General features: G+C 38.9%; 1 protein-coding gene across 5 annotated transcripts; it reads left to right on the forward strand.

Moving 5' to 3' along the window:
- Positions 1-1429: 1429 nt before the first annotated feature.
- LOC104237300 (uncharacterized) lies at positions 1430-24593 on the forward strand. Of its 5 annotated transcripts, XR_011401092.1 has the most exons (17): positions 1435-2061; positions 5562-6232; positions 6817-8157; positions 8586-8915; positions 9017-9097; positions 9229-9309; positions 9451-9482; positions 9599-9686; positions 9745-9906; positions 11900-12091; positions 12167-12234; positions 12348-12420; positions 12508-12606; positions 21596-21701; positions 22894-22981; positions 23830-24175; positions 24306-24593. XR_011401092.1 is itself a non-coding variant. In XM_070150962.1 (16 exons), the coding sequence occupies exons 1-16, from the start codon at positions 1635-1637 to the stop codon at positions 24011-24013; spliced, it is 4023 nt and encodes a 1340-aa protein (XP_070007063.1). In that variant the 5' UTR covers positions 1435-1634; the 3' UTR covers positions 24014-24593. The 5 variants fall into 5 exon arrangements, 4 of the variants coding, with proteins under 4 accessions (XP_070007065.1, XP_070007064.1, XP_070007063.1 ...); XM_070150962.1 differs by having other exon boundaries at positions 23830-24593; XM_009791418.2 differs by having other exon boundaries at positions 1437-2061; positions 9760-9906; positions 23830-24593.
- Positions 24594-24625: the final 32 nt, after the last annotated feature.

A 24625-nucleotide genomic window follows, 5' to 3' on the forward strand; every position in this document is an offset into this window, starting at 1 on the left:
CCAACTTATCAAATTTTAGCTTATAAGCACATTAGGTTTGACCAAAATATTTACTATTCTATCACTAAAATACTTCTTTTTAAAACAAAACTCTTTGTATACCCAATTCTTTAGCTGTTTATTATTAATTTCAGCACTTTTATTCAAATGCGTAACTGTTTATTTTTTAAAATTAGCTTCAGCACTTAAAAGTGTTTTTCAGCACCTGTGCTTATCAACTACTCTAAATCAGCTAAGCCAAACAGGCTCTATCTTAAGACTTATGCTCAAAATCATCCATGATCTTCCACATGGTGCAGTAATAGTCCATATTTTTTGGAAAAAGGGTACACTTTCGGTCTATCACCAAACTGGTACTTTGTTAACGGAGAGAGGGGTCTCTCATCTGAGACTCATCTTCTCCATTCTTGTTTAAGTCAATTTGATTTCAATCTCTAGTTTATTCATTTTTTCCTGCTTTTTGGAGTTTCAGTACTTAGTAGGTCCTTCGGGAACGGCTTCTACATCTACTAGCTTATCCCTAGCACCCCCTTTTTGTAACGACCCATCACGAGGTCGTCCCCCTGGAATGTTGCGTTTGTTGCCTCCTACTTGTAACGATCCACCTTAATACGCTATAAAATAGTTTCCTTTGCACCAACAAAAAATAAATTCAAATTTGGAATTTCACTAAAATTTGAATTGAAGATGAAGTTGTGTTTGGTTATAATTTTTGTAACATATTTGGATGTCTTTTTTTCCACATATTTTGCAACTAAACACGAGAAACTTTCCTATTTTCAATTGAAAAACTAGTTCTCACCGGTTTTTCAAATTTGAAAATGCATTTCCAAGTGAGATTGGAAAAATTGTAAGATTTTGATAACCAAACATTGTTTTCAAAAAAAAATTTGAAAAAAAGGAAAATTTTCTTATGTCCAAACGGGACCTTAGTAGGCATGCAGATTTGGTTTGTTTGTATGATTATTCCAGGCTTGAATAGGATTGTTCGTGCAGGAACTAATTACTTTTGGTTTACAATCAAATACGATTACAAGACAATACTTTCTAGCAACGAAGCTTCCCTTGACACGTTGGATTGGTTTTTATGCTGGTCAAATCAAGTTCTTTTTAGTTTTTTTAAATAAGTTAAAAATTGCTTAAAACAAACCAAAAGTAATAAACTGGGCAACCCTAACTTATTATTATTTTTATTTTTAGCAGCAAACCTAACTTATTGCTTTTTAGTTTAAAAGTTATTTTTATTGAAAAGACAATCCAATTAGCCTCTTGCTTTAGAATTGATATCCAAATGGACTATGTGAAATGCATCCTTTCCGTAGTAATCTGAGATCAACATCTTTCTTCCTGATCAGGAGTCCGCGTGTAGTCGTCGCTTTCACCTTAAAAAAGTAATAGTAAAAAGTTTGGGAGAGGACCAAAAGTGTATCATTTTTCGAAGAATATGGACTATTTTGGGTTTTTCTAACAAAAGCATTTAGGGAAATTATGTAGAAGTTATATAAAATTGCGAGTTTTTTAAACCGAAAAACATTTCGCCTTTCCCGCACAAAAAATTCACTCACTGAGTGTAGTACAGCAAGCAGAGCGAGCCCTAATCTGCAATAAATTTCCGATTAATTCAAAATTTTGAAATGTCTTCCCCGGCAGCGCCGACGACCGTCGCCGCCGGTGTCACCAGCGAGGACCGCCATCAGAACCACAACAATACGGAGAACTCGGAGGGCGGCACCACCATGGCGATGCAGAAGAAGCGAGCACGAAGAGTGAGCTTTGCTGAGATGACTTCTGTACACTTCTTCGACCGTGATGAAGAGTACGAAACCCCTCCGGATCCCTCAGGCAAAGCTGAAAGTAACAGTGAACGTGAAGAGATAATAAACCTAGGTTTTGATCAATTGGTCGACGATTCCAAAGAGTCCGAGGACGGAGATGAAGGAAATGACGAGGATGAGGATGAGGATGAGGATGATGAGATGGCTTTGCCTAGGTCGTTTTTAAGACCTGCAGAATCACTTTCTCCTGGCAGTAATTTTGGTTCTGCTACTTCAAATGATGATGGCAAGTACTCTCTTTCTCCCTCTTTTTTATTTTATTTTATCTGTGTTTATAGCTGAGAAGGAGAGTATAATTGGTTTGGTTTGATCTATTCTGGGTTAATTCGGATTGGTTTAATAGCTTTTCTGATCCATAGCTACCAAAAGTTTTCAAATCCCAGCGGAGGCAAAAGCACTAGGTGATTTCTTCTTCTTCCCTTCTGCTTAAGAATTACTCGTGCTGGTAGGAAGTGATCGGTACCCGGTGAAATAGTTGAGGTGCTCGTAAGTTAGCTCGTGTTATTAGATAATTGATTGAAAATGCAACACAAAGCCCACAACATATTCTGATCAGATGTTAGTTTAAAATGCTTATGATTCCCTGGAATGAAATAGGATTAAATTCAAAGAAAATACACTATTACAAACTAAAGTCCTAAGAAACAAATCTAAGTAAATTCATATTATCTGCTGATTCATACAACATTCTCATCATGATTTAAGTGCCTACAACAACAACAACTACCACCCAGTATAATCCCACAAGTGGGGTCTGGGGAGGATAGGATGTATGCAGCCTTACCCCTACCCTGGAAGGGCAGGGGAACTGTTTCCAATAGACCCTCGGCTAAAAAGGTGAAGGAAGCCCTGCTAGCAAGTAATAGCAAGACGAATAATTAAAAAAACTAAATCGAAGATAGCAACAAAGAATATGAAAGGAATACCAATAACAAGTAATATCAAGATAATATATTTAGAAAAATAAATCCAAGGCAGCAAACGAGAATATGAACGAAGTACTGCTAGCAAACTGCAGAATTACCGATGACAAGTAATAACGGAACAAGACATGCGAATATAGCAAATAAAGGGAAAAAAGGGTACCGTACTAGCACTAATACTATCGAACTAGAGAAGACAAAGGGAAACACACGACTACCTACTAACCTTCTGCTCTAAACTTCAACCTCCATACCCTTCTATTTAGGGTCATGTCCTCGGTCAGCTCAAGCTGCGCTATGTCCCGCCTGATCACCTCTCCCCAAGACTTCTTTGGCCTACCTCTACCCCTCATCTCACCTCCCAAGGTCAACCTCTCACATCTCCTGTTTGGGGCATCTGTGCTTCTCCTCTTAACATCCCTGAACCATCTCAACCTTGCCTCAAGCATCTTTGCCTCCACAGAGGCCACTCCCACCCTGTCTCAAATAACTTTATTCCTAATTCTATCCAACCTAGTATGCGCACACATCCATCTCAACATCCTCATTTCCGCTACTTTCATCTGCTGGACATGGGACTTTTTGACTGGTCAACACTCTGCCCTATACAACATAGTCGGTCTAACCACTACCTTGTAGAACTTACACTTAAGTCTCAACGGCACATTCGTATCACACAAGACACCGAAAGCGAGCCTCCACTTCATCCACCCTGCTCCGGTATCTCCCCATTCTTCTGAATTATAGATCCCAGATACTTGAAACTCTCTCTCCTGGGAATGACTTGCATATTGAGTCTCACATCCCCATCTGCCTACTAGGTAACACCGCTGAACTTGCACTCCAAGTATTCTATCTTGGTCTTGCTCAACCTTAAACCCTTAGACTCTAGAGTATGTCTCCAGACCTCTAGCCTTTCATTAACACCACCTCGCGTCTCATCAATCAGGACTATGTCATCCGCAAATAACAAGCACCAAGGTACCTACCCTTGAATGTGACGCGTCAAAGAATCCATCGCCAAGGAAAACAAAAACGGGCTAAGTGCAAATCCCTGATGCAACCCCATCTCAACCGGAAATTAGTCCGAGTCTCTTCCTGCTGTCCTAACCCATGTCTTAGCCCCATCATACATGTCCCGAATCACTCTAATATATGCTACAAGCACTCCTCTAGCCTCCAAACATCTCCATAGAACCTCTCTCGGGACTTTGTCATAGGCTTTCTCCAGGTCAATGAACACCATATGCAAATCTTTCATTACCGCCCTATACTGCTCTACCAATCTCCTCACAACGTGAATGGCCTCAGTAGTCGACCGTCCCGGTATGAAACCAAATTGGTTCTCGAAAATGGACACACACCTCCTCAACCTCCCTTCAATCACCCTCTCCCACACTTTCATCGTATGGCTTAACAACTTGATATCCCTATAGTTGTTGCAGCTTGATTTAAGCGCCTAAAAATTCTAAATTGAATTGAACACCATAACAAACCACTAAATTTTGAATCTAATAAACAAAAGAAATGGATCATTAGTTTGATCAATTAGAGTTTTCAAAAGGTCATTAGAGTTTTCAAAAGGTCAATAGTTTTTCGGACTTGAAAGATGGAAATTCTAATTTGGTTTGTAGCTGGCGCTTCAGTTTATGAGATTTCATGTGTTTTAGGTACTTTTCTGTGTGTTTATTTCTCCAAGGTTACTGTTATAGGAAGTAGAATATGAGAGGATAAAGGGAAATATGGAAAAAACAAATAGAAAGAGAAGTAGGAAGCCTGGACATAGAACATTATAAGAAAAGTAACAAAATGATAAAATAGAAAAGAGGTAAAGGAAAATATAAGAGGAGGAAATATTCTTTTGGTTAATGAAGTGGGTTAAGAACCACGCGGTCTCAGGTTCAAATAGGCAAAAACACTAGGTGATTTCTTTTCATCTGTCCCAACCTTAGTGGATAGAGTTGCCGATACCTATTGCTGGTGGGAGATAGCAGGTATCACGTGGAATTACTGAAGGTATCCGTATGCTTGGTGGGATGCCACGATTATAAAAAAATATAAGAGGAGAAATCCTTGACAAACAAAAATAGGAGCTTGAATAATTCAAATTTTGCTCCTTGCCAAAGTAACATTTAAGGTCACTCCCAACCCCTGGACCTATTCCTCTTTTCTGAATGCGGGTGCCAACTTAAATTACATAGCCAAGTTTCAAAAGATATCAACATACTTTCTGTAGTATTTCCCAAGTTGCAGCCTTGCAGGTGCCATGGCACTCCCACCCATCCACATGGATCTTCCCCTGTTTGTAGATACATTTGGTGCACAATGTACAACTACAACATGCACGTACCTTGCATTGATCATCTTCACGCTAGAGATAGGAAGATGTTATCTTCACACTAGAGATAGGAAGAGGTTATGTATGTCTTTATGGCTTGAATTGATGTTATTTTGAGAGACTGGATAATTAGGATTTTGGCTCCTTTTTATTTTTAGCTGTTATCTGTATCCTTTAATGTCCTGACTTGGGCCACATTTTGTGAAAGGACTTCTATGATATCGCATATCAGGATAGCTGCTTCTGCATGTGACATGATAATAGATTTGTTATCTGGAAGGAATTTGTGGTCTTTGTTGTCATTGAATCACAAATGGAAAACAAACCATCTTTTTTTCTAATGGTTTAAAATTTTCAGTTTACAGGGATCTCTTCCATTAGACATAATTATGTTGATTTGATAGGAATGTTAAACCCTTAAGAGTTTGTGACAGTAGTATTCTATGTGGCCTCTCTTTTTGGCAGAAGATAATTTTTTCGGCCCAGTATCTCCCAATTTTATAAGGCCAGGCCGGCTATCAGATTCAGCAGTGTCAGACGAAAATCATGATATTACTATGGATTCAACAGCTTTCTCCATGCACTTCCGCAGATTTGTTAGGTCAGATTCAGGGATAGATTTGAAGACCCCAACAGAAGTATCATTTGATGAGAAAACACCGACACAGACCTGTCTAGGTAATTCCATGGAACTCACTATGTCCAAGAAGCTAATTTCTCAATCTTCTATGCCTGTTGCCAATTTTAGTGGCATTAGTGATTCGAGTGACATGAGTCTGATTGGAGAAAACTCGAGAAGATATGATTATGGGAGACTCCCTCCTGATTTAGAAGCTCTTTTAGCAGAAGGCCAAGAAAAACATGCAGATTCTGTTTCAGGAGATACTAGTGTTTTAGAGTCACCGGAGGTTGGAAGTGCAATGATGGATTTAGGTGGAAATGGAGAACAAGAAGCAAATGCAATTGTTAGTCTTAATATGCCACTTGTACCTTTGTGCCAGAAAATCGACGACACAGATGATGGTAATAAGTTTCGTTCTCGTGCAATTGATGCTGATGCGTTGCCCATATCCACTGTTCCAGCTCCGGATAATTATGTTCATAGAGTAAATCAGTCGCCGAAGGAGCTAAGTAAAGTAAGTAACCGAGTTATGGTATGTTAATTCCGTTGCATAAATGCATAATCAATATCCATGACCTGTTGTGCTCTCTTATTTACACCATCTTGGTACACTACATCGTTGGGCTTATCTACACCTCAGTTCTTTAGTTTACATTTATGTAAATAAGTCATCATTTTCCACTTGACATTATGTCCATGTCCTTAGTGTTTCCTACTCTGAGATTCTACATGCTAAGTTTATTTGATGATAAGGTAGGTGATAGAAGATGTGACTTTAAATATAAGATATGATCTTTTACTTGCCATTGCCAATTCTTTTAGATTGTTCTACAGTCCTGTACACGTCATATTTTGGCTAAAGTCCTTGTTGAATTGCAAGTAGTTGGTGTCTTGTTTAGGGATGCATTGTTCTAAAATCCTGTACATGCCACGTTGGGGCTAAGTTCCTCGTTGAATTGTGAAACAGATATGTTTTATCCATGTCCCTGAATGATTTGTTTCAGGAAAATAGTTATGATAAATATTTTTACTGGGTCAGGAAGTTAGGCTTAATCTACTTTGCTTTTTCCCAATGCCCTGATTTCATTTTTTTTGTAGTTTCAATTGCAGGATGTTGGTGAAAATAATAAGTCTGTCAAGGATGCTTCTGAGGTGGGAATTAGTGAAGCCCTATGTAGTAATGATGGTGAGCTTGGTCAATTTTGTGGGTCCCCGCGTGGCAGGGAATCTCCGTTGGTTGATTTAGTGTCCTCTTCACCAGCTACGCAAAGAATAATAGTTATTGGTAGTCCTTCACCTGTCAAACAGAATTCAATGGCAGTGTCTTTCCTTGAAGATCCCATTTCCTTTTTGAGCAATGAAAAGAGAGGACCTTGGACAAGTTCAGCGTCCCTCCAGAAGAACATTTCCAAACTTGAGAGACTTAAGGCTTCTGAACTATCTTCTCCCCTTGGTGACAGAATCCCCAATATGGACATCAGATCCTTAGTGTTTCCAAGAACACCTCCTTTGGATTCTATATTGAAGAAAAGGAACCTACAAATGGGAGTCAAATCTCTGGATTCCTTTATGACTTGTACAGAGGAGCAATTTTCAGGTACTTCTATGAAGGAAGGAAAAAAAAAAATGTTCACCTCAGGTGGTAGTAGGAGTGAGACTCTTTTAACTAGCGACGATGTAATTCCATGTGAACAATCTCTGGGCCCTGAAAAGCAGGGGAAATCTCTCAATCGGCTAAATACTGGTTTTCTCCCCGTGGATCAAGTGTTGAAACCTACAGCCCCTTTGGCTTCATCAAGGTTTTCTTGGTCGGGAAAGACAAATGACACTTTTACACCAGATGACCTCAGGCAGAAGAGATCGCTGATTTCTAGAACTGGTTTCCCATTGGTTGAGTATCTAGGGCAGGAGAAAGTGACTGCTATTGCTCAAAAATTGGTTTTTTCTCCAGAAAAGTCCTTGCAGTCAAAGTCATCAACATGGACTGAACATCAGTCCAGCCCCTTTAAAGAATCAAAGTTGCATGATGAACCCATGAAGAGCTTAGGCCTAGTGAAAAATGCATCTTCAATAGGTAATTTGACAGATGGACATTCTTCGAATGCAACGGATGGCAATTGGCATTCTTCCTCCACATCAACTGAAGAACAGTCTGGTTCACCAGTTGTCGAAGGCAGCAAAGTGTTAAGGCAACCAGACGGGACATATAGCATAGAAGCTAAGCTCCTTGATCAAATGAATGTACTGGAAAGCACTGAGGACTCAAAGATCTCCAGGGATGGGAGCTCTCATCTATCTTCAGCAATATTAGATGGGAATTTTCAGAGTGCAAATGGTCTCCCTAGATTTGAAATTGATCCTCAAGAGCTAAACAAGTCTCCTTTAGCTCGCACTGCTTCTTCCTCTATTCAGAATGTAGGCGCGTTGGTGGTTGAAAAGGTTAATACACCATTCCATTCCCTTATGTGTTGTTTGAGACCGATCAATTAATTTGCTGTGGTGTCGGTATGCAGCTAAACCTGTGTCCTGCATGAGCCATGATGATTTGCTTATTTGCTATTTCCCTAAGGTTATTTTTCCCTACATTTGATTCACTTCTATCAATGTGGTGTTGTCCCCTTTTTCCTTAAAAAAGCTACTGTCATTGGCAATTGTTCTTCCTTTTTTGTTAATTTTGGATATTGAAACATGCAAACAGCTTGTTCTTCTTTTTCCATTACGAATTTGGTTTTTCATTTAATTTTTTAACTCCAAATCCTTATTGTGGCTTCTAAGCACACGCTTGCTGAATTCCTGCTTTGCCACTTTTTTAGCTTGAAAATTCGCAACTTGCATTCAATATTCACTTATATAGCCATATTCTGCAGACTCCTGTACAATGGTCTTCACGAAGTCCACCAGCAAAGGGGTTTCACTTGCTGGCACAATCCAACACTACATGTTCCTCTGTAGGTGAAGCTGTGCAATCTCCCACATGCAACCACTCAATTGGCAGACCTAGAAACTCTTCTGCCCATAAAAGATGCAGTGAAGAGTTGACATATGGAGATATGGAACACACAAATGAAATTATCATGTCTCAAAGTAGCTCGAAACTCCAGAGAGGGGTTGGTAATAGTCCAGGAATCTCGGGACGTCCTGATGATAGCAGAAAAGAAATGCTCAGAGCTCATCTTGAACTCAGACAATGGAAAGATGTAAGATGGCTTTATGGTCTTTCTATGTTACTTGCCTGGATGGCACTCTTTTTGAAAAAAAGGGTTCGGGAAATGAAAAGGCTTCCTCTTTTATGTTGCAGATTAAATCCAAACGTATGGAGGGTGCAGATGAGTGGATATCTTTGCCTAAAGAAAGACTTACCATGCTTACTATGCCAGCAGTATAGTTTTTTCACTTTAAGATATGCTTTAGAAATGTTCTGTCGGTAGAATTTACTTCTAGATGTAAAATAACCAGATTTTGATTCATGTTGTCTTATCATCTTTATTGTTTTTTAATAAATTGTTGTAGATTGAAATGGTGGAAGACATTGTCACCCGAATGCAGAAGGCACAAACATACGACATTTTGCACCGTCAAATTCTCACTCAGGTTTCTTTGCTTGGGGATACGTTGGCTCATGTTTCAGAACTAATGAAAAGCAAAATAATAATAGATCAAATGTTAAATGCATTCTTCTTATGCCCAGGAAGTTTTAAGTAGCTATTGACCTTGATTTCCTCATCTTTTCAGAAAACGTTAGTTACCAGTTTTCAGGAGAAAAGGTAAATTCTCGTTCCACCTTTATTTGCCAACATAATTGATGTTATTTTCATTTTGACATCATATTTCTGTGTGCTTGAAAAGTGTGTTATCTCTCTTATATGTGATGATAATGCAGAACTTTAGAAGCAATAATGTTGTTATGTCAGCTTGTACATGAGAAAGCAAAGTATCACTTGAGGTGTGCGAAGAAGAAGAAACTGCTGGTACTATTTATGCTTAATCTCTCTTTCTATGATCACCTTGTCATTCTTTTGACATAAGTCATCATGCATACAGGAAAAATGTCAACTGTTGAACTCTGGAATTCAGAGGTCCCAAATGTCAAAAATCAATCATTCACTTCATATAACTGTCTCAGGAGTCACCCAGGATGATGCTATTTCTAGTGAGAGCTCATTAGCCTGTGAAAAGGCTCTGCAGGAGGTACTCTATAGAAATCAAATATTGATTACATACTGCTGTTTGGCATGCCTAGTGTTTTGGAAAGCGTTAAGCTCAAAAAAGCGACGAGGCCTCGCTTCACCGAAGCGAGAAGCGCTAAGCAAAGCGCGCGCTTTTTTCATGTACAATTTAACACAAATAAAAAAAAGGCATAGATAAATGGCTAGGAACTCATTAAAAACAACATATTAAGCACTAGCAGTTAATTTTGACGAACCAGAACAGTGAGCACTAGCAGAAAAACAGAGCAGAAAACAGAAAAACAGAAAACAGAGCAATACAATCAGAAAAACAGAGCATAAACCAGAAAACAGAGCATAGTTTTAAGGCACAAAAACAGAGCAATAAACCAGAAAACAGAGCATAGTTTTAGGGCACAAAAACAGAGCAATAAAAAGTGAAAAAAACAGAAAGAAGAAGAGAAAAATAGGGCAGAAGAACAGAGCATAAATTAGATGTCTAGAACAGAGCAATAGAAAGTGAAAAAAATAGAAAGAAAAAGAGAGAAAAGGAGTCGAACAGAAAAAGAAGAGCAGAAGAAGAAGAAGAAGAAGAAGAAGAAGAAGAAGAAGAGAAGAAGAGAGAAGAAGAAACTTACAGAGAACCGGAGAAGAAGCAGTCGTTGGAGCAGCAGTCGTCGCTGGAGTTGGAGCAGCAGAAGAGCGTATGTTTATTTGGCAATTGACGGTTTATTTGCCAAATATTTTAAAATAAACCCAAGCAGATGCCTTCACATCGCTTAAGCACACTTTTTTGCGCTTTTTCCATCGCGGCGCTTCTCGCTTAAGCGGTTAAAGCGTGCGTTTTTTTTATGTGAGTCGCTTTTATAGCAGAAATGCGATAGAACAGCGCCTCGCATCGCTTCAGCGCTTAAAGCGAGAAGCGAGCGCTTTCAATAACACTGGGTATGCCGATCATTTCCTATAACACTTTCATTTGCTGATTGTATTTGCCGACTAAAAGAGGAAGGAAATATTCAATAAAGGAATAACGCTAATAGGAAAACTTCCCTCTTCAATCTGTCATTTTATTTGCCAGGACCGGTTTTTAGTTCTCCATTCTTGGTGTTCCTTGTTCAGCTGAAAACTTGGTGGTGTTGCTAGGTTATATTTATTGTCGTTATCATTAACTGTTAATTGTATGGATGTCATTAACTGTAAACATTACTTCTGACTTTGTCCATGAGTCCATGACTAAGAACTTGTAACTGGAGTTCTTGACTTATTGATCAGTTGCCATTCGTCTGAGACTTTGTATGTCAGTCATTATCTTTTCAGTAGTTGTAGCTCAACATCCATTTTATTAACAGGAAAAATGCTCTTAGTTGTCCCAGTCAGTTTTAAGTGGTTACTCTACAGTTATGAAGGCTCAACTATGGGTTTTAGTTCCCTTTTCCTCCCGGTTGAAGTTTGTCTTTTGTCTGTTGTAAGGGCATCAGGTCCCTAATCATCATAAATTCACAATCTACTACTTTATCTCGTACAGACTGGAGTTCGGGTCTATTCATCAGAATTAATTGTGGCACACCTGAAAGATGGCAAGATGCAACAGCTTGTTTTATTTGTGACCATGCTTCTAGAATAACGAGTTAGTGCACTTCATATCTTTTAATGTTCATGAAGTTTTCTCACGTTCCAGGTTCTGTCTTTGGATACCGAAGACATTTAGAATAATTGTCTTACACTTATCATCCTTTATGCGCGTGCATGTGTCTGTGAGAAAGGATGTAAACATGTTTTTTTTTTAATTTAAATTTGCTCATGATGCAGAAATCATTTAATAAATGTTTTTGCCTTCTTTTTAGAGGACTAAAAAGTTAGAGAAATTAAAGATAACTTGCTTGATTTTAGCAAACAACTTTGTATACTTTGTTTGTTGACCTATATAATGTTATATTCCTCTGAGCTTGTCCAACTCATCATACTTGCTATGACCAATTTAATCTAGTATGATACAGATGCTTTATGTAATGCAGGAGCGTCATAATAAAGTGGCCACTATCAAGGAGGGTTTGGAAGTTTCAGAAAGAAAAGTTGCAAAATTGGCTAGATCCTTGCGTTCTTCTTTTAAACTTGAGGGAGAACCAAGTTGTGCCACTACCATCATTTCTGTAAAAGAACATCTAGTGAGGAGATCGTGTTGTAGATTCCTACGTCAAGATATGCAGGTCTCTTCTGTCCTGTGTTATATGCTTCAAGCTACTTTATTCTGTCACTAATATACACCATTTATCGTTTTTTAGATGTGTGTCATTCAGAATGTGAGGAGGCCATTTGTCATCCTCAACTATCTTGGTTTGCTGGTTCAAAGGTTTCTCTGACAATTTTCCTACGCCTATTTTCATGATTAAGGTTTTGGAAGAAAGTTTTGTTCTACCTCTATGTCATGATATGTTTAGGTTTTTATTTGTTTGAAAACTCCAGTTTGAAGTTGACTATTGGTTCAAACTCAAGCATAATCATCTCTAACGATTTGAATGATCAACTAATCACAAAGGTGAAAGTCATGATTATGCTGAACTTTTTTTTTGTACTTTCTTTCCTTCTCTTGGTTTTATTGATGTGCTACATTTTGGCTCTGTAGAATTTTCCAAATATCAATGCGTGTGCTGCATTGCGATTTGTTTTAAAGGCTGAGATTTCAAAGAAACTTGGTGCTAGGACTCTGGCGCAAGAAATGCAGGTAAAATACAACTTATGTATCTCCAAAGAAATAGCGGACGGCTTGGTATATCTTTTAAAATTATCACCTCTTGCATCGGCAACAGTTTCAATAAGGTGAAGCGCACTACTAGCGTCATCTAGTAACTTGCACAGCACACTGACACGCTGCTGTTGCTGCATGTGTCCGTTTTCTTTAGGGAATAGGTAACAAGTGACAGCCTTCCTGAATAAGGAAAATGAAAATAGTTATACTAAGTAAAGAGTATGTAAACGTGAAGTATGTAATAATATATGGCTCCTAGCAAGAATTGTGTTTGGAACTTACTTGTGATCTCTGGACGTCCAGATTGAATAATTGGGATCTTGTGAAAATTGATAAAAAAAATTAAACAAAAGGCCCAAGTATAAAAATTGACATCCTTTTAGGCTGTCCTTTTAGCCCAAGAATATGTAGTTTGTGATAAACATATTTTCTAATTGGATAACGTGACTATGTTACACCTGAAAATTAGGGGTCACGTGACTGGCACCCCACAACATAACCCTCACATAGCGGACCTATCAATCCGTTTATTAATCTGAAATTAGACATGTGAGAAGGCACGGGAGAAAATATGATATATTGATATTGTGCGTTCAATACAATACAAGAGGTCATTATTTATAGCTATACTATACAGGGACATACTACTCCTATTCCAATGTGGGACAAGACTACATATCTAACACTCCCCCTCAAGCCGGTGCATACACATCATATGTACCGAGCTTGTTACACATGTAACTAATACGAGAACCAGTAAGAGACTTAGTGAAAATATCTGCTAGTTGATCATTCGACTTTACAAACTTTGTAACAATATCTCCTGAAAGTATTTTTTCTCTGACAAAGTGACAATCGATCTCAATGTGTTTAGTCCTCTCATGGAACACCGGATTTGACGCAATATGAAGAGCAGCTTGGTTATCACACACTAGTTCCATCCTGTTGATTTCTCCGAACTTTAACTCCTTGAGCAACTGCTTGACCCAAACTAACTCACACGTTGCCATAGCCATGGCCTGATATTCCGCTTCGGCGCTAGATCGAGCAACTACATTTTGTTTCTTGCTCTTCCACGAGACCAAATTATCTCCTACTAGAACACAATATCTACATCTATCAGAAGGTGATCCTGCCCAATCAGCATCTGTGTACCCAACAATCTGCTCGTGGCCTCGATCCTCGAATAGTAATCCTTTGCCTGGAGCTGACTTTATATACCGAAGAATACGAACAACTGCATCCCAGTGACTATCACAGGGAGAATCCATAAACTGACTTACAACACTCACCGGAAAAGAAATGTCAGGTCTAGTCACTGTGAGGTAATTCAATTTTCCAACCAACCTCCTATATCTCGTAGGGTCTCTAAGAGGCTCCCCCTGTCCAGGCAGAAGCTTAGCATTCGGGTCAATAAGAGAGTCAATAGGTCTGCAACCCATCATTCCAGTCTCCTCAAGAATGTCTAAGACATACTTCCGCTGTGAAATAACAATACCTGAGCTAGACTGAGCGACCTCAATACCTAGAAAATACTTCAGTCTGCCCAGATCCTTAGTTTGGAAGTGCTGAAAGAGATGTTGCTTCAGACTAGTAATATCATCATCGTTCCCAGTAATAACAATATCATCAACATAAACCACCAGATAAATACACAGATTCAAAGCAGAATGCTGATAAAACACAGAGTGATCAGCCTCACTACGAGTCATGCCGAACTCCTGAATAATTGTGCTGAACTTACCAAACCAGACTTGAGGGGACTGTTTCAAACCATATAGTGACCTGCGCAATCTGCATACACAACCACTAAACTCCCCCTGAGCAACAAAACCAGGTGGTTGCTCCATATAAACTTCCTTGTCAAGATCACCGTGGAGAAAAACATTTTTAATGTCTAACTTATAAAGAGGCCAATGACGTACAACAGCCATGGACAAAAAAAGACGAATCGATGCTACTTTAGCCACGGGAGAGAAAGTATCACTATAATCAAGCCCAAAAATCTGAGTATATCCTTTTGCAACAAGACGAGCCTTAAGCCGATCAACCTGGCCATCCGGGCCGACTTTGACTGCATAAACCCAACGACAACCAACAGTAGACTTACCTGCAGGAAGAGGAACAAGCTCCCAAGTGCCACTCGCATGTAAAACAGACATCTCGTCAATCATAGTCTGTCGCCATCCAGGATGAGATAGTGCCTCACCTGTAGACTTAGGAATAGAAACAGTGGACAAAGAAGATATAAAAGCATAATGAGGTGACGACAGACGGTGAAAACTTAGACTAACATAGTGGGGATTAGGATTAATTGTGGACCGTACACCTTTGCGGAGTGCAATTGGTTGACTAAGAGGAGACAAGTCCGTAGTAGGTGCAGAATCTGATGCAGGACGTGAATCACCTGGGCCTGATGCTGGATGCGGACGGCGATGATAAGTCAAGAGTGGCGGAGCTGCAGAAGGTTGAACTGGATTATGTGGAGGAATTGGACCTATAGGTGGTGAAACTGGAGCTATAGATGGTAGAACGGGAGCTATAGGTGGTGGAGCTGGAGATGTAGAGGAAGATGGATGGGAGATAGTGACTGAATCTCCAAAAGAAGAGATTGGTAGTACCTCAGAAATATCTAAGTGATTACCTGGACCTGTGAAGTATGATTGGGTTTCAAAGAAGGTAACATCATCGGACATAAGGTACCGCTGGACGTCAGGAGAATAGCATCGATGCCCCTTTTGCGTTCTCGAGAAACCAAGAAATACGCACTTAAGAGCACGGGGAGCCAACTTATCTGTTCCTGGAGTAAGGTTATGGACAAAACAAGTGCTTCTAGAGACACGGGGTGGAAGAGAGAACAAAGGTAAGTGGGGAAACATAACAGAGAATGGAACTTGGTTATGGATAGCTAAGATGACATACGATTAATAAGATAGCAAGATGTAGGAACTACATCCCCCCAAAAACGCAACGGAGCATGAGATTGTATGAGTAGTGTACGAGCAGTTTCAATAAGATGTCTATTCTTTCTTTCAGCCACCCCATTTTGTTGAGATGTGTACGGACAAGATGTTTGATGAATAATCCCATGTGATTTCATAAACTGCTGAAATGGGAAAGACAAATACTCTCGGGCATTATCACTACAAAATGTGCGAATAGAAACCCCAAATTGATTTTGAATTTCAGTGTGAAAGGTATGGAAAATAGAAAACAACTCAGATCAATTTTTTATCAAAAATATCCAGGTGCACCTAGAATAGTCATCAATGAAACTAACAAAGTAGCGGAATCCTAAGGTAGAACTGACCCGACTAGGACCCCAAACATCTGAATGGACTAAAGTAAAAGGGGACTCTGCTTGATTATCAATACGTCGAGGAAAATGAGAGCGAGTATGCTTACCGAGCTGACAAGACTCACACTCTAGAGCTGACAAGTGAGATAAACCAGGTACCATTTTCTTAAGTTTTAACAAACTAGGATGTCCCAACCGTTTATGTAATAAATCTGGTGAATCAGTAACAGGACAAATTGTTGAAGGAAGACAAGATGTGAGTCCATGTGATTTAGCAAGGATAAGGTAATAAAGTCCATTTGATTCACGCCCAGTACCAATGATCCGCCCTGTACTGCGTTCCTGTATAAAAACTTGGTCATCAAGAAATAAAATGGCACATTTAAGTGATTTGGCTAGGCGACTAACAACTATGAGATTAAAAGGACTATTAGGGCATAAAGAACTGAATCTAAAGGTAAGGAAGGAATTGAGCTTGCTTGACCTATTGCAGTTGCCATGGTTTGAGACCCATTGGCCATTGTGACTCTTGGAAGAGATTGAGAATATAAAATAGTAGTGAAAAGAGATTTGTTATCAGAAATATAATCCGATGCACCTGAATCAATGACCCAAGACTCAGAGGATGAAGATTGAGAGACACAAGTCACGCTATTACCTATTTGAACAACGGAAGCTATCTCAGAAGATGTCTGCTTACCTGCTTTGTAATGAAGAAACTCAAAATAATCCACTAAAGAAATCATCCAACTATTCGAAGTATCGGTTCCCATGTCGCTACAATTAATAGTGGTAGGGTTAACTTGAAATAGTGAAAATTAGTAACTCCTTTGGGAAAACTGAAGAAATTGCTGAGAAAACACTTTTTATAGTAGGAAAATAGAACACTGTTCTGCCCGAAAAACACTGTTCACTCCAGAAATACTGTAGCTCTCGGAATATTACTATAGCAGCCGGGAAGTTACTGTAGCTGCCGGAAAATATTCAAAGTGGTCGGAATGAAATAAAAACAGTAGGGGTAGGATCGGAATTACCAGAAGACCCAACCGTTCTGAAGGAACTTTTTCAAAAAATGGCCGGAAGTCCACTTTTGAAATCACTATTTACGCCGGAAAAATATAAAAATGGTCGGAATTTGGTGTAACCTGGATGGGTAGGCTCGGAATTGCAAGGGGAACAATCTATCCTGAAGAGTCGTCGCCAAAAAATGGCCGGAAGATGGCCCACGCGACGTCGGAACTTCGCCGGAAAATTTTCTTCAGACAGCTACAGTACCGCCGGAGATTTTCACTGGGGTTTGGTCGCCGGACAGTGACTACTCTTGTGGTAGTGTTGGATTTTTTGCACAACACTGACCGAGACAAAGCGCAAAACAACTTTGAAAGTCACCGGAAAAAGGGTTCCGGTGACTGATTTCACTTCCTGCAATTGCTGGAATTTATGCACAATGATAAATCTCTCACGATAGCTCTGATACCATGTGAGAAGGCACGAGAGAAAATATGATATATTGATATTGTGTGTTCAATACAATACAAGAGGTCCTTATTTATAGCTATAATATACAAGGACATACTACTCCTATTCCAATGTGGGACAAAACTACATATCTAACAAGACACATATGGGGATCCGGCTTGCCTTGTACCATCGAACAACAGTTTGTAATAATGTATCATACAACATGGCCCTCAGGGCCTAGCTCAAGTGGCAAAGGGTGGTGGATTTGTGTCTTAGGTCACAGGTTCAAGCCTCCACATAGGGTGACAATTTGAGCCCAAACCCATCTAACCCGCCCAACTAACCCAGAGATTAATGGGTTGGGCTACAAACATTTTAGCTCATGGGTCAATTAGGGTTGAGCCCAAGTTAACTCATTATTTTTTATAGCCCATTCTGGCCCATTTAACAGCCCAAATACAACCCATGAAACTCACCCAAAACAAAGGATCTCAACCCAACTTATCTAGAAATTTACTTAGTTGCCCCAAATTTTTATTTTTTTGAATTTTTCGGACTTGATCTTGCGCGGACTCGGACTTCGGACGACCTCTCGAGTATATAGATCGAAGACATTCGATCTCGACCATATGCAATTTTCAAATACAATTTTCACTTAAAAAAGAATTTCACTTTTTTTTGTTGTTGAAATTTTACAATTCTTATGTCCTAAAGCCCACATAATGTCTTTTATTATGCTTGAATCTTTCTCAAAAAAAAAATTTCCTTTTTTTGTATTTTTCTGTACCACCCACCCCAAACCCCCCTCGCCGCACGCAAAACCCCTCAATTTTTTTTTTCTACTTTTTTTTTATAATTTCAATTTTCTTTTTTCTGTTTTATATTTTTTCGTTTTTCTGCACCATCCACCCACCCCAACCCCCCCTCCCTCACCCATAAAATATTTGTCAGCTCACATATTTTAAGGTAAAAGTTTTTTTTATATTCAAGATGAGCATGGTTCTAAAACATGGGTCAAGTTGGGCGGGTTGAGTTATGACCCATTGTTTAGCCCATCTTAACCCAAATATACTTTGGGCTGGGTTGGGCAATGACCCATTTATTGACCTAACCCATTTTGACCCGCCCAAATTCAGCCCAACCCGCCCATTTGCCACCCCTACCCCCACACCATGCAAAGCAAAGCTTGGTATTTAAGTGGAGAAGGGTAGAGGGACGGACCCATTGTCCACCGAGTTTCGAAGGCTGCAATTGGTCCAAAGGATCGGTCTCAGACGGATTTCTCTGTCATAAAAAATAATAATAATAATAATGTATCATACAACATAAAATCACATAAAGGCCGTAGGCATCAACAAACCTCATATAGTTCCGATGAGGGATGTTAATTCATATATACCCAAAAAGAATGATTCTGACCCACTAGCTACTGACAATAAGCTTCTAACTTGCCAAAAGATGTATTTGGGAAACTGCTAGGCTATGCAAAAGAATTAACACTCTAAAAGAAGCCACCACTGGATATGTGTGGGGCTTACCAGCAGAATTGTAGAAGAGGAGGGATGTCAGCAGCTAGGTCCCCGTCGGCGTCTGTATCTGCAAACATGAAGTAGGGAGTGAGTATAAACATACTCAAGTCTCATAGATGACCTCTAAATGTTGGGACAAGTTTTGGTGAAATCATGTTATGCAGTTATAAGTTGAAGACGTAAGAGCTCATCCTCTTCATTCAAAATGTTTATATCTTTACACCTGTCCAATGTGGGATGATATACAATACTCCACATGCTCCAATTTATGTGACATAGTTCGAATTGGTGGGGAAGTTAAAGAAAGAAAGGAACACTTTTGAAACCCATGCCATAACATTTGTGTTGCTATAAAACTTTTGAAACTGGTGTCGTAAAACATACCATAACATGTGTGTGGCTATAATACCTTCTCATTAAAGGTAATATGGGAAGTGTAGTTAATTGTTTCCAAATATAGAAACGTGAGTTTAAAGTTAATTATTCTCAAATATAAAAATGTGTCATTCTTTTTGTAACAGATTAATAAGAAAACAGTGTTACATAAATTGGAATGTAAGGAGTATAAACTACCTGTCTAACATCTGACACTCCATTTAAAGCCGGTTCATACATATCGTATATACTAAGCTTGTTACATATAATTAACTCGTGGACCTGGGAAAGACTTGGTAAATATGTATGCAATGCAGTAATAAAGTGACACTAAATCTCTACGTGTTTGGACATCTCATGAAATACTGGATTTGAAGCAGTGTTATCAAAGACGAAAAGTGCAAAAGAACTCTAAGGTGTGGGGCTTTAAGCGCAAAACGCCAATAAAGCATGGGCTTTATTAAGAAAGGCGTAAATAGAGAAAAACTACGAATATGTATGTGTAGTCCAAGACTAATATCTATAAGCATGAATACCAAATATATGGAGAAAGGAATTGAAGAAAATTTATGATAAAGTGAAGTATATCAATTGTTTAGTGTCGCCTCTTCAGGATTATGCTCGTTGGCAAGGAAACGTATGTCTTAGAGCCTTGATGAAAACAATGAAGCGCTCACTAAGCGAGGCGAAGCGCTTAACATGTTTTGAGTCTCGCTTCAGGGCTTAAGCGCGCATTTGATAACTGATTTGAAGCAATATGGAGCACAACTTGATTATCACAAACAAGTTCCATCTGATTGGTTTCTCCGAATCTCAGCTGTTATAGTTGGTGAGGGCTCAGGGCATTCACGTCCTGACGTTTGTAAGCTGCGCCCTGGATTTGCCCTTGGGCCTTGGCCACTTGCCCTGCCAGACAGGCCTCGCGCCTTAGTTGTGTGATGATCCCCTACTAAGCTCCCATGGCAGCAAACTTCCTTGGCCCAAACCCTAGTTCATGCCGCAGCTAGGCTAACGCATGACCTGGTTGACAGCTAGGCAACCTTGATGTGTTAGTCTCATGGTAGAGCCAAACTGAGCTGGACTATTTTCTTGAACTCTTCCACCAAAACTCTGCTTATTGCTGCTATGAGCTACTGCATGATTTGCTCGGCCGACCAGCTGAGCTTCACAGTTTATCACACAACAATAATAACAACATACCCAGTAGTATCCCACACTGTGGGGCCATAGTTTATCACACGATGGGGTGAAATGTGCTGCCCCTGCGTGCTGGAACTTCCTCTCCAAAATCATGCCCACACATTATCCACTCCATGGTGACTTCCTTTAGTTTCAAAGAGATGCGCACGTTCTACTGCGACCTACCTGTAGCCTATTTAACCTTTAAACTTCGAAATTCTTCGCCTTTCTCTATAATATCAATCACAACTCATCCAATTCATTTATACACCCAAGTCAACATCCACATCAATGTTTAAACATTGAATCAATTATCACCACATAATTTCACAAATTGGCACCTTTTAAAAAATATGAATTGAATTTAAAAAACTTAGAAATTTACAGGGCATTACAGACTAGTTACACAGATTGTTGTTGAACAATGTTGGAAATGTACACTGAATACCGGATGGATCCAGAAGTAACATTAATTTACAAGCCAAAGCAATAGTCTCTTGATTGTATGGTAACTTTTGTATCTGACCTCATTAGGTGATCAGGTCCTTAATTAAAGGAAAATTTCCAGGAGATTTAGCGTAGAAATGCACTGCTTGTGTCTAGGTAATTTCTAATCTTTGAAGTGCAAAAGAATCTTTGATTAACCATTTGAATTTGACTACTGATGTTGGTACTAGCTATAAACTGTTGGAAGTGGAACCATAGGCATACAAATGATTTTCTTCTCCTTTTCTCTATTTGTTAGTGTGTGTGGGTGTGGGGTGGGGTGGGGTGGGGGTCATCGGGTAGGGATGCAGGGCATTGATATGTGAAGTAGATGTGCCTATTATGTCTGCTTCTTTTGAAGCTTAGAAAGAAAATGCTGAAGCAACTGATATATTCCCACACAAATAACTATAAATGCATCGAAAGAATTATTTTGGGCCATTAAATGTTGGGCAGCAAATGGCAATGCTCAAACTCGGATGTTTTTCATGTCTGGAACTGCCTTAGTACTGTGATCTTAACAACTTGTGCTTTCAAAGCAACCTTTAACAGTGAATCTTGCTGAGCTACTTTTTGAGTTCATCCGAGATACTTCAAGCTTATTAGATTGATACTGATAAATTAAAAATATGTGCAGGTTACTCGTTCCCTTTTAGGCAACTCCCTTGATGTGGTTGCAGAGGTGCAAAAGGCAAAAATACAGTTTCATAACTTGGCTGATATTGCCTTCTCCACTCCAACTGGTATTGTTGTTCGATTCTTTCTTTCATTTCTCACCCCACCTGCTGAATTCCACTTGTGATATCTGTTTGCAGTTAAGCCCGTTACCATCAGGCACTTGTGGACAATTATTTTAGGGTCATTTATTGCTGTAATTTCAGTAATTTATTATTAAGGCGTGAGGTTGTTTTATTGCTCCTTCTGACCTATATTATCTGAAGTTATTTGACTAGGTAGAGAATACTAACATGCTTATGACTTTTGTTGGTTTTTGATGGTGTCAAAAGATTTTAAAATTGTTTCTGAAAAGTTAATTAGAGAGAAATTTGAATAGTCAAATTACTGCAAGATAGTTTGTATCATTAATGGAATGGTGTTGGGATTTTCCAAAATAAAGTCTCATGTAAAACAGAATCAGTTCTTATACAATATTTTAATATTCTTGGATTAGGGATATTAAGTTCTAATTTGTATGCATTCTTATTTTATTTGGTTGCACTGTTTCTTCTCTTGCAAGTTTGGTCACAAAAGGTATTATTGTGGGAAGACTCATTCTGTCTTCTATTTAATTTGAGTTGGATTTTAGATTAACATCTGCTTTGCTTTTTCCTCTGTGGAAATCTCCTTCCTTGCAAGGGGCTATTTTGCTTTTCACGCACCTTAAAAGTTTTCTTTCTCTTGTCTAGTAAGTCTCACATCAGGCTGTGCCTCCTGTTTGTTACGCATCCCTTTTGTATTTTAATTTGTGCTTTTCAGATGATTACTGTCATTTTTCATGTTCTCTAGTTGTTGAACTCCTCTTTCACACTCACATATCATATATTAGGTTATGGAAATGCTCTAAGAAATTGAAGATAAGTGACTGGTAGCAATTGTCTTTGCTGTCCCCTGGAGATGGACTGTTAATTCTTATCTTTGTCAGGATCGTTTTATTGTATAACTCTTTTGTGCTTTTATCATAACAAAGAGGGAATTATGGAGTAATACATATTTTAGGATGGATAGACAGGTAAATTCCATGCCTAGACACATGGGCACTCCATGCCTTTACTTTTACTGCAATTTATCAGAAATTAAAATGTTCAGCAGTAAACAGTCATTTTGTCCTTGTGGAGTAAGTTTTTAGTAGTAATTGTTATTGGCAGATTATTTGAAGTATTTTGCTGGTATAAGCGCGTCGCACCTTATAACTAACACTTGACTTCACATTCGCAGTTGAGGAACTTGAGTTGCAGCTTCATTTTGTGAATTTTAATACTGGCAAGAAGGTGAAATTGACACTAGATATGTCATGCTTGAATAGGTACATCCCTTTTTTCTCTACAGCTTCGTGTCTTTTGCTTTCACCTTTCTTACAACATGGTGTATGAATTAGTTCATCTTTGTCATGTTTCCTGCAGGATAAAATATCTATACTGTGCATTATAAGTGCCCCTTTAGTTCTCAAACCAGAAAGTAAAAATGAATCCAAAGTCGAAAATAATTTGATGAGCACAGTGATAAATCCTTTAAGCTGGTTTTGGACACCAACGTATCTGGTCTCAATTGTTCTTATCTGGTTTCTGTTTCCCAGTTGAAAAAGTAGAGTTGATGTATCATCTCAACATAAGAATGCTCCACTAGTTCCAGTTTTCTTGTCTTCTTAGAGAAAATCTTAAAAATATTAGCCTTGTTGCTCTCCTTAGTCTGGTGGTTTTTAAACTGCTAGCTTATTTCAGACGTAGTGAACCATATGGTTGGAGCCATCTAGTTATTATCAAGATTATATTAAAATGGTGCATTGGAGGCACAGGTTACGGTGCTCTAAGCAGAAATGCGCACATACAATTACGTCAAGAGAGGTGCACCAGTAACCGCATGTGGCAGCACAAACACATTGCTTTAGAACATATTTCTTTTCTTGTCATGTCCGAAATTTGATCTGAAGTTCTGAATATATATCGTTAATAACCTCAGAGCTACTTACTAGTAATTTAATCAGAACTGCATTCTCTGGTGGAAGTAATTTTCAATCATCATATGGTTGTGTTGATTGGTAGTGAATTCTGCTTTTCATCAATTTTTCATAAGATTATCAACTAACTTGTTGATATGTGGCAACATCTTCATTGTGTGTCACAAGTTACTGACTTTTTGAGGATTTCCTGACAGGGGGGTCTATCCTTCAGAAGTTGTTCCATCCCAGGTTGCAGCTCTAGCTCTTCGCGTGGAACATTCAGATGATGCACTACTTGGTGAAATTAGAGCTGCTGTCAAAAATCTTAGAGCTGGATACATGAGGATTATACGGTTATGTGATTGTATTTCACGAGTTGTTCAAGCCTCAGGTGGTTAACTTCAGCAGAAAAGAAAATTTGAACTTGGATGAATGGACTCTTGTTGGGATTGCCACTGCTTGGAGCACTTATGAACTTCCTCTTGCAGATGTTCTCCATTGTCACAGGTCTTCTGTGGCAACAATCGCATCATATGTTGAAGAATGATTGTGATATATGAGGTGAGATCATAGCTGAATGTATAACTTTTTCTCTTCGATCCAGAAGTATTGTCATTGGTTATTTTCCTAGGCCTTCTCTATTTTTCTAAACCGTCTTCTTAATTTCTTGTTTTACTTTTGGGCGATGTAGGGTTGGAGAGTTCTAAACTTTAGAACTATAATGATCAGCGTGAGCTCTTGTTTACTTTGATCGAATATTATAAGCTGTTAGATTAGCTGCATTTTGCTCATACATACGTATCCCTAATGAAATAGTGAAAACTCTGACGGGGAACTCTAGAGTTAGCCTACTTTAGCTGTATGGGTTTTCATACTCTTTCCGGCTATATCTGTTTTGCGCTCGCGTCTTGATACAACTGTATCTTGAATGTTTCGTAAATATTTCAAATGTAAATTTGGTTGAGGATGGTTAGGATTTTTTCTTCTGCGTACCAGTAGTATTATTGTTAG

Source organism: Nicotiana sylvestris, chromosome 7, assembly GCF_000393655.2.
Source record: "Nicotiana sylvestris chromosome 7, ASM39365v2, whole genome shotgun sequence".
Lineage (NCBI taxonomy): Eukaryota > Viridiplantae > Streptophyta > Magnoliopsida > Solanales > Solanaceae > Nicotiana > Nicotiana sylvestris.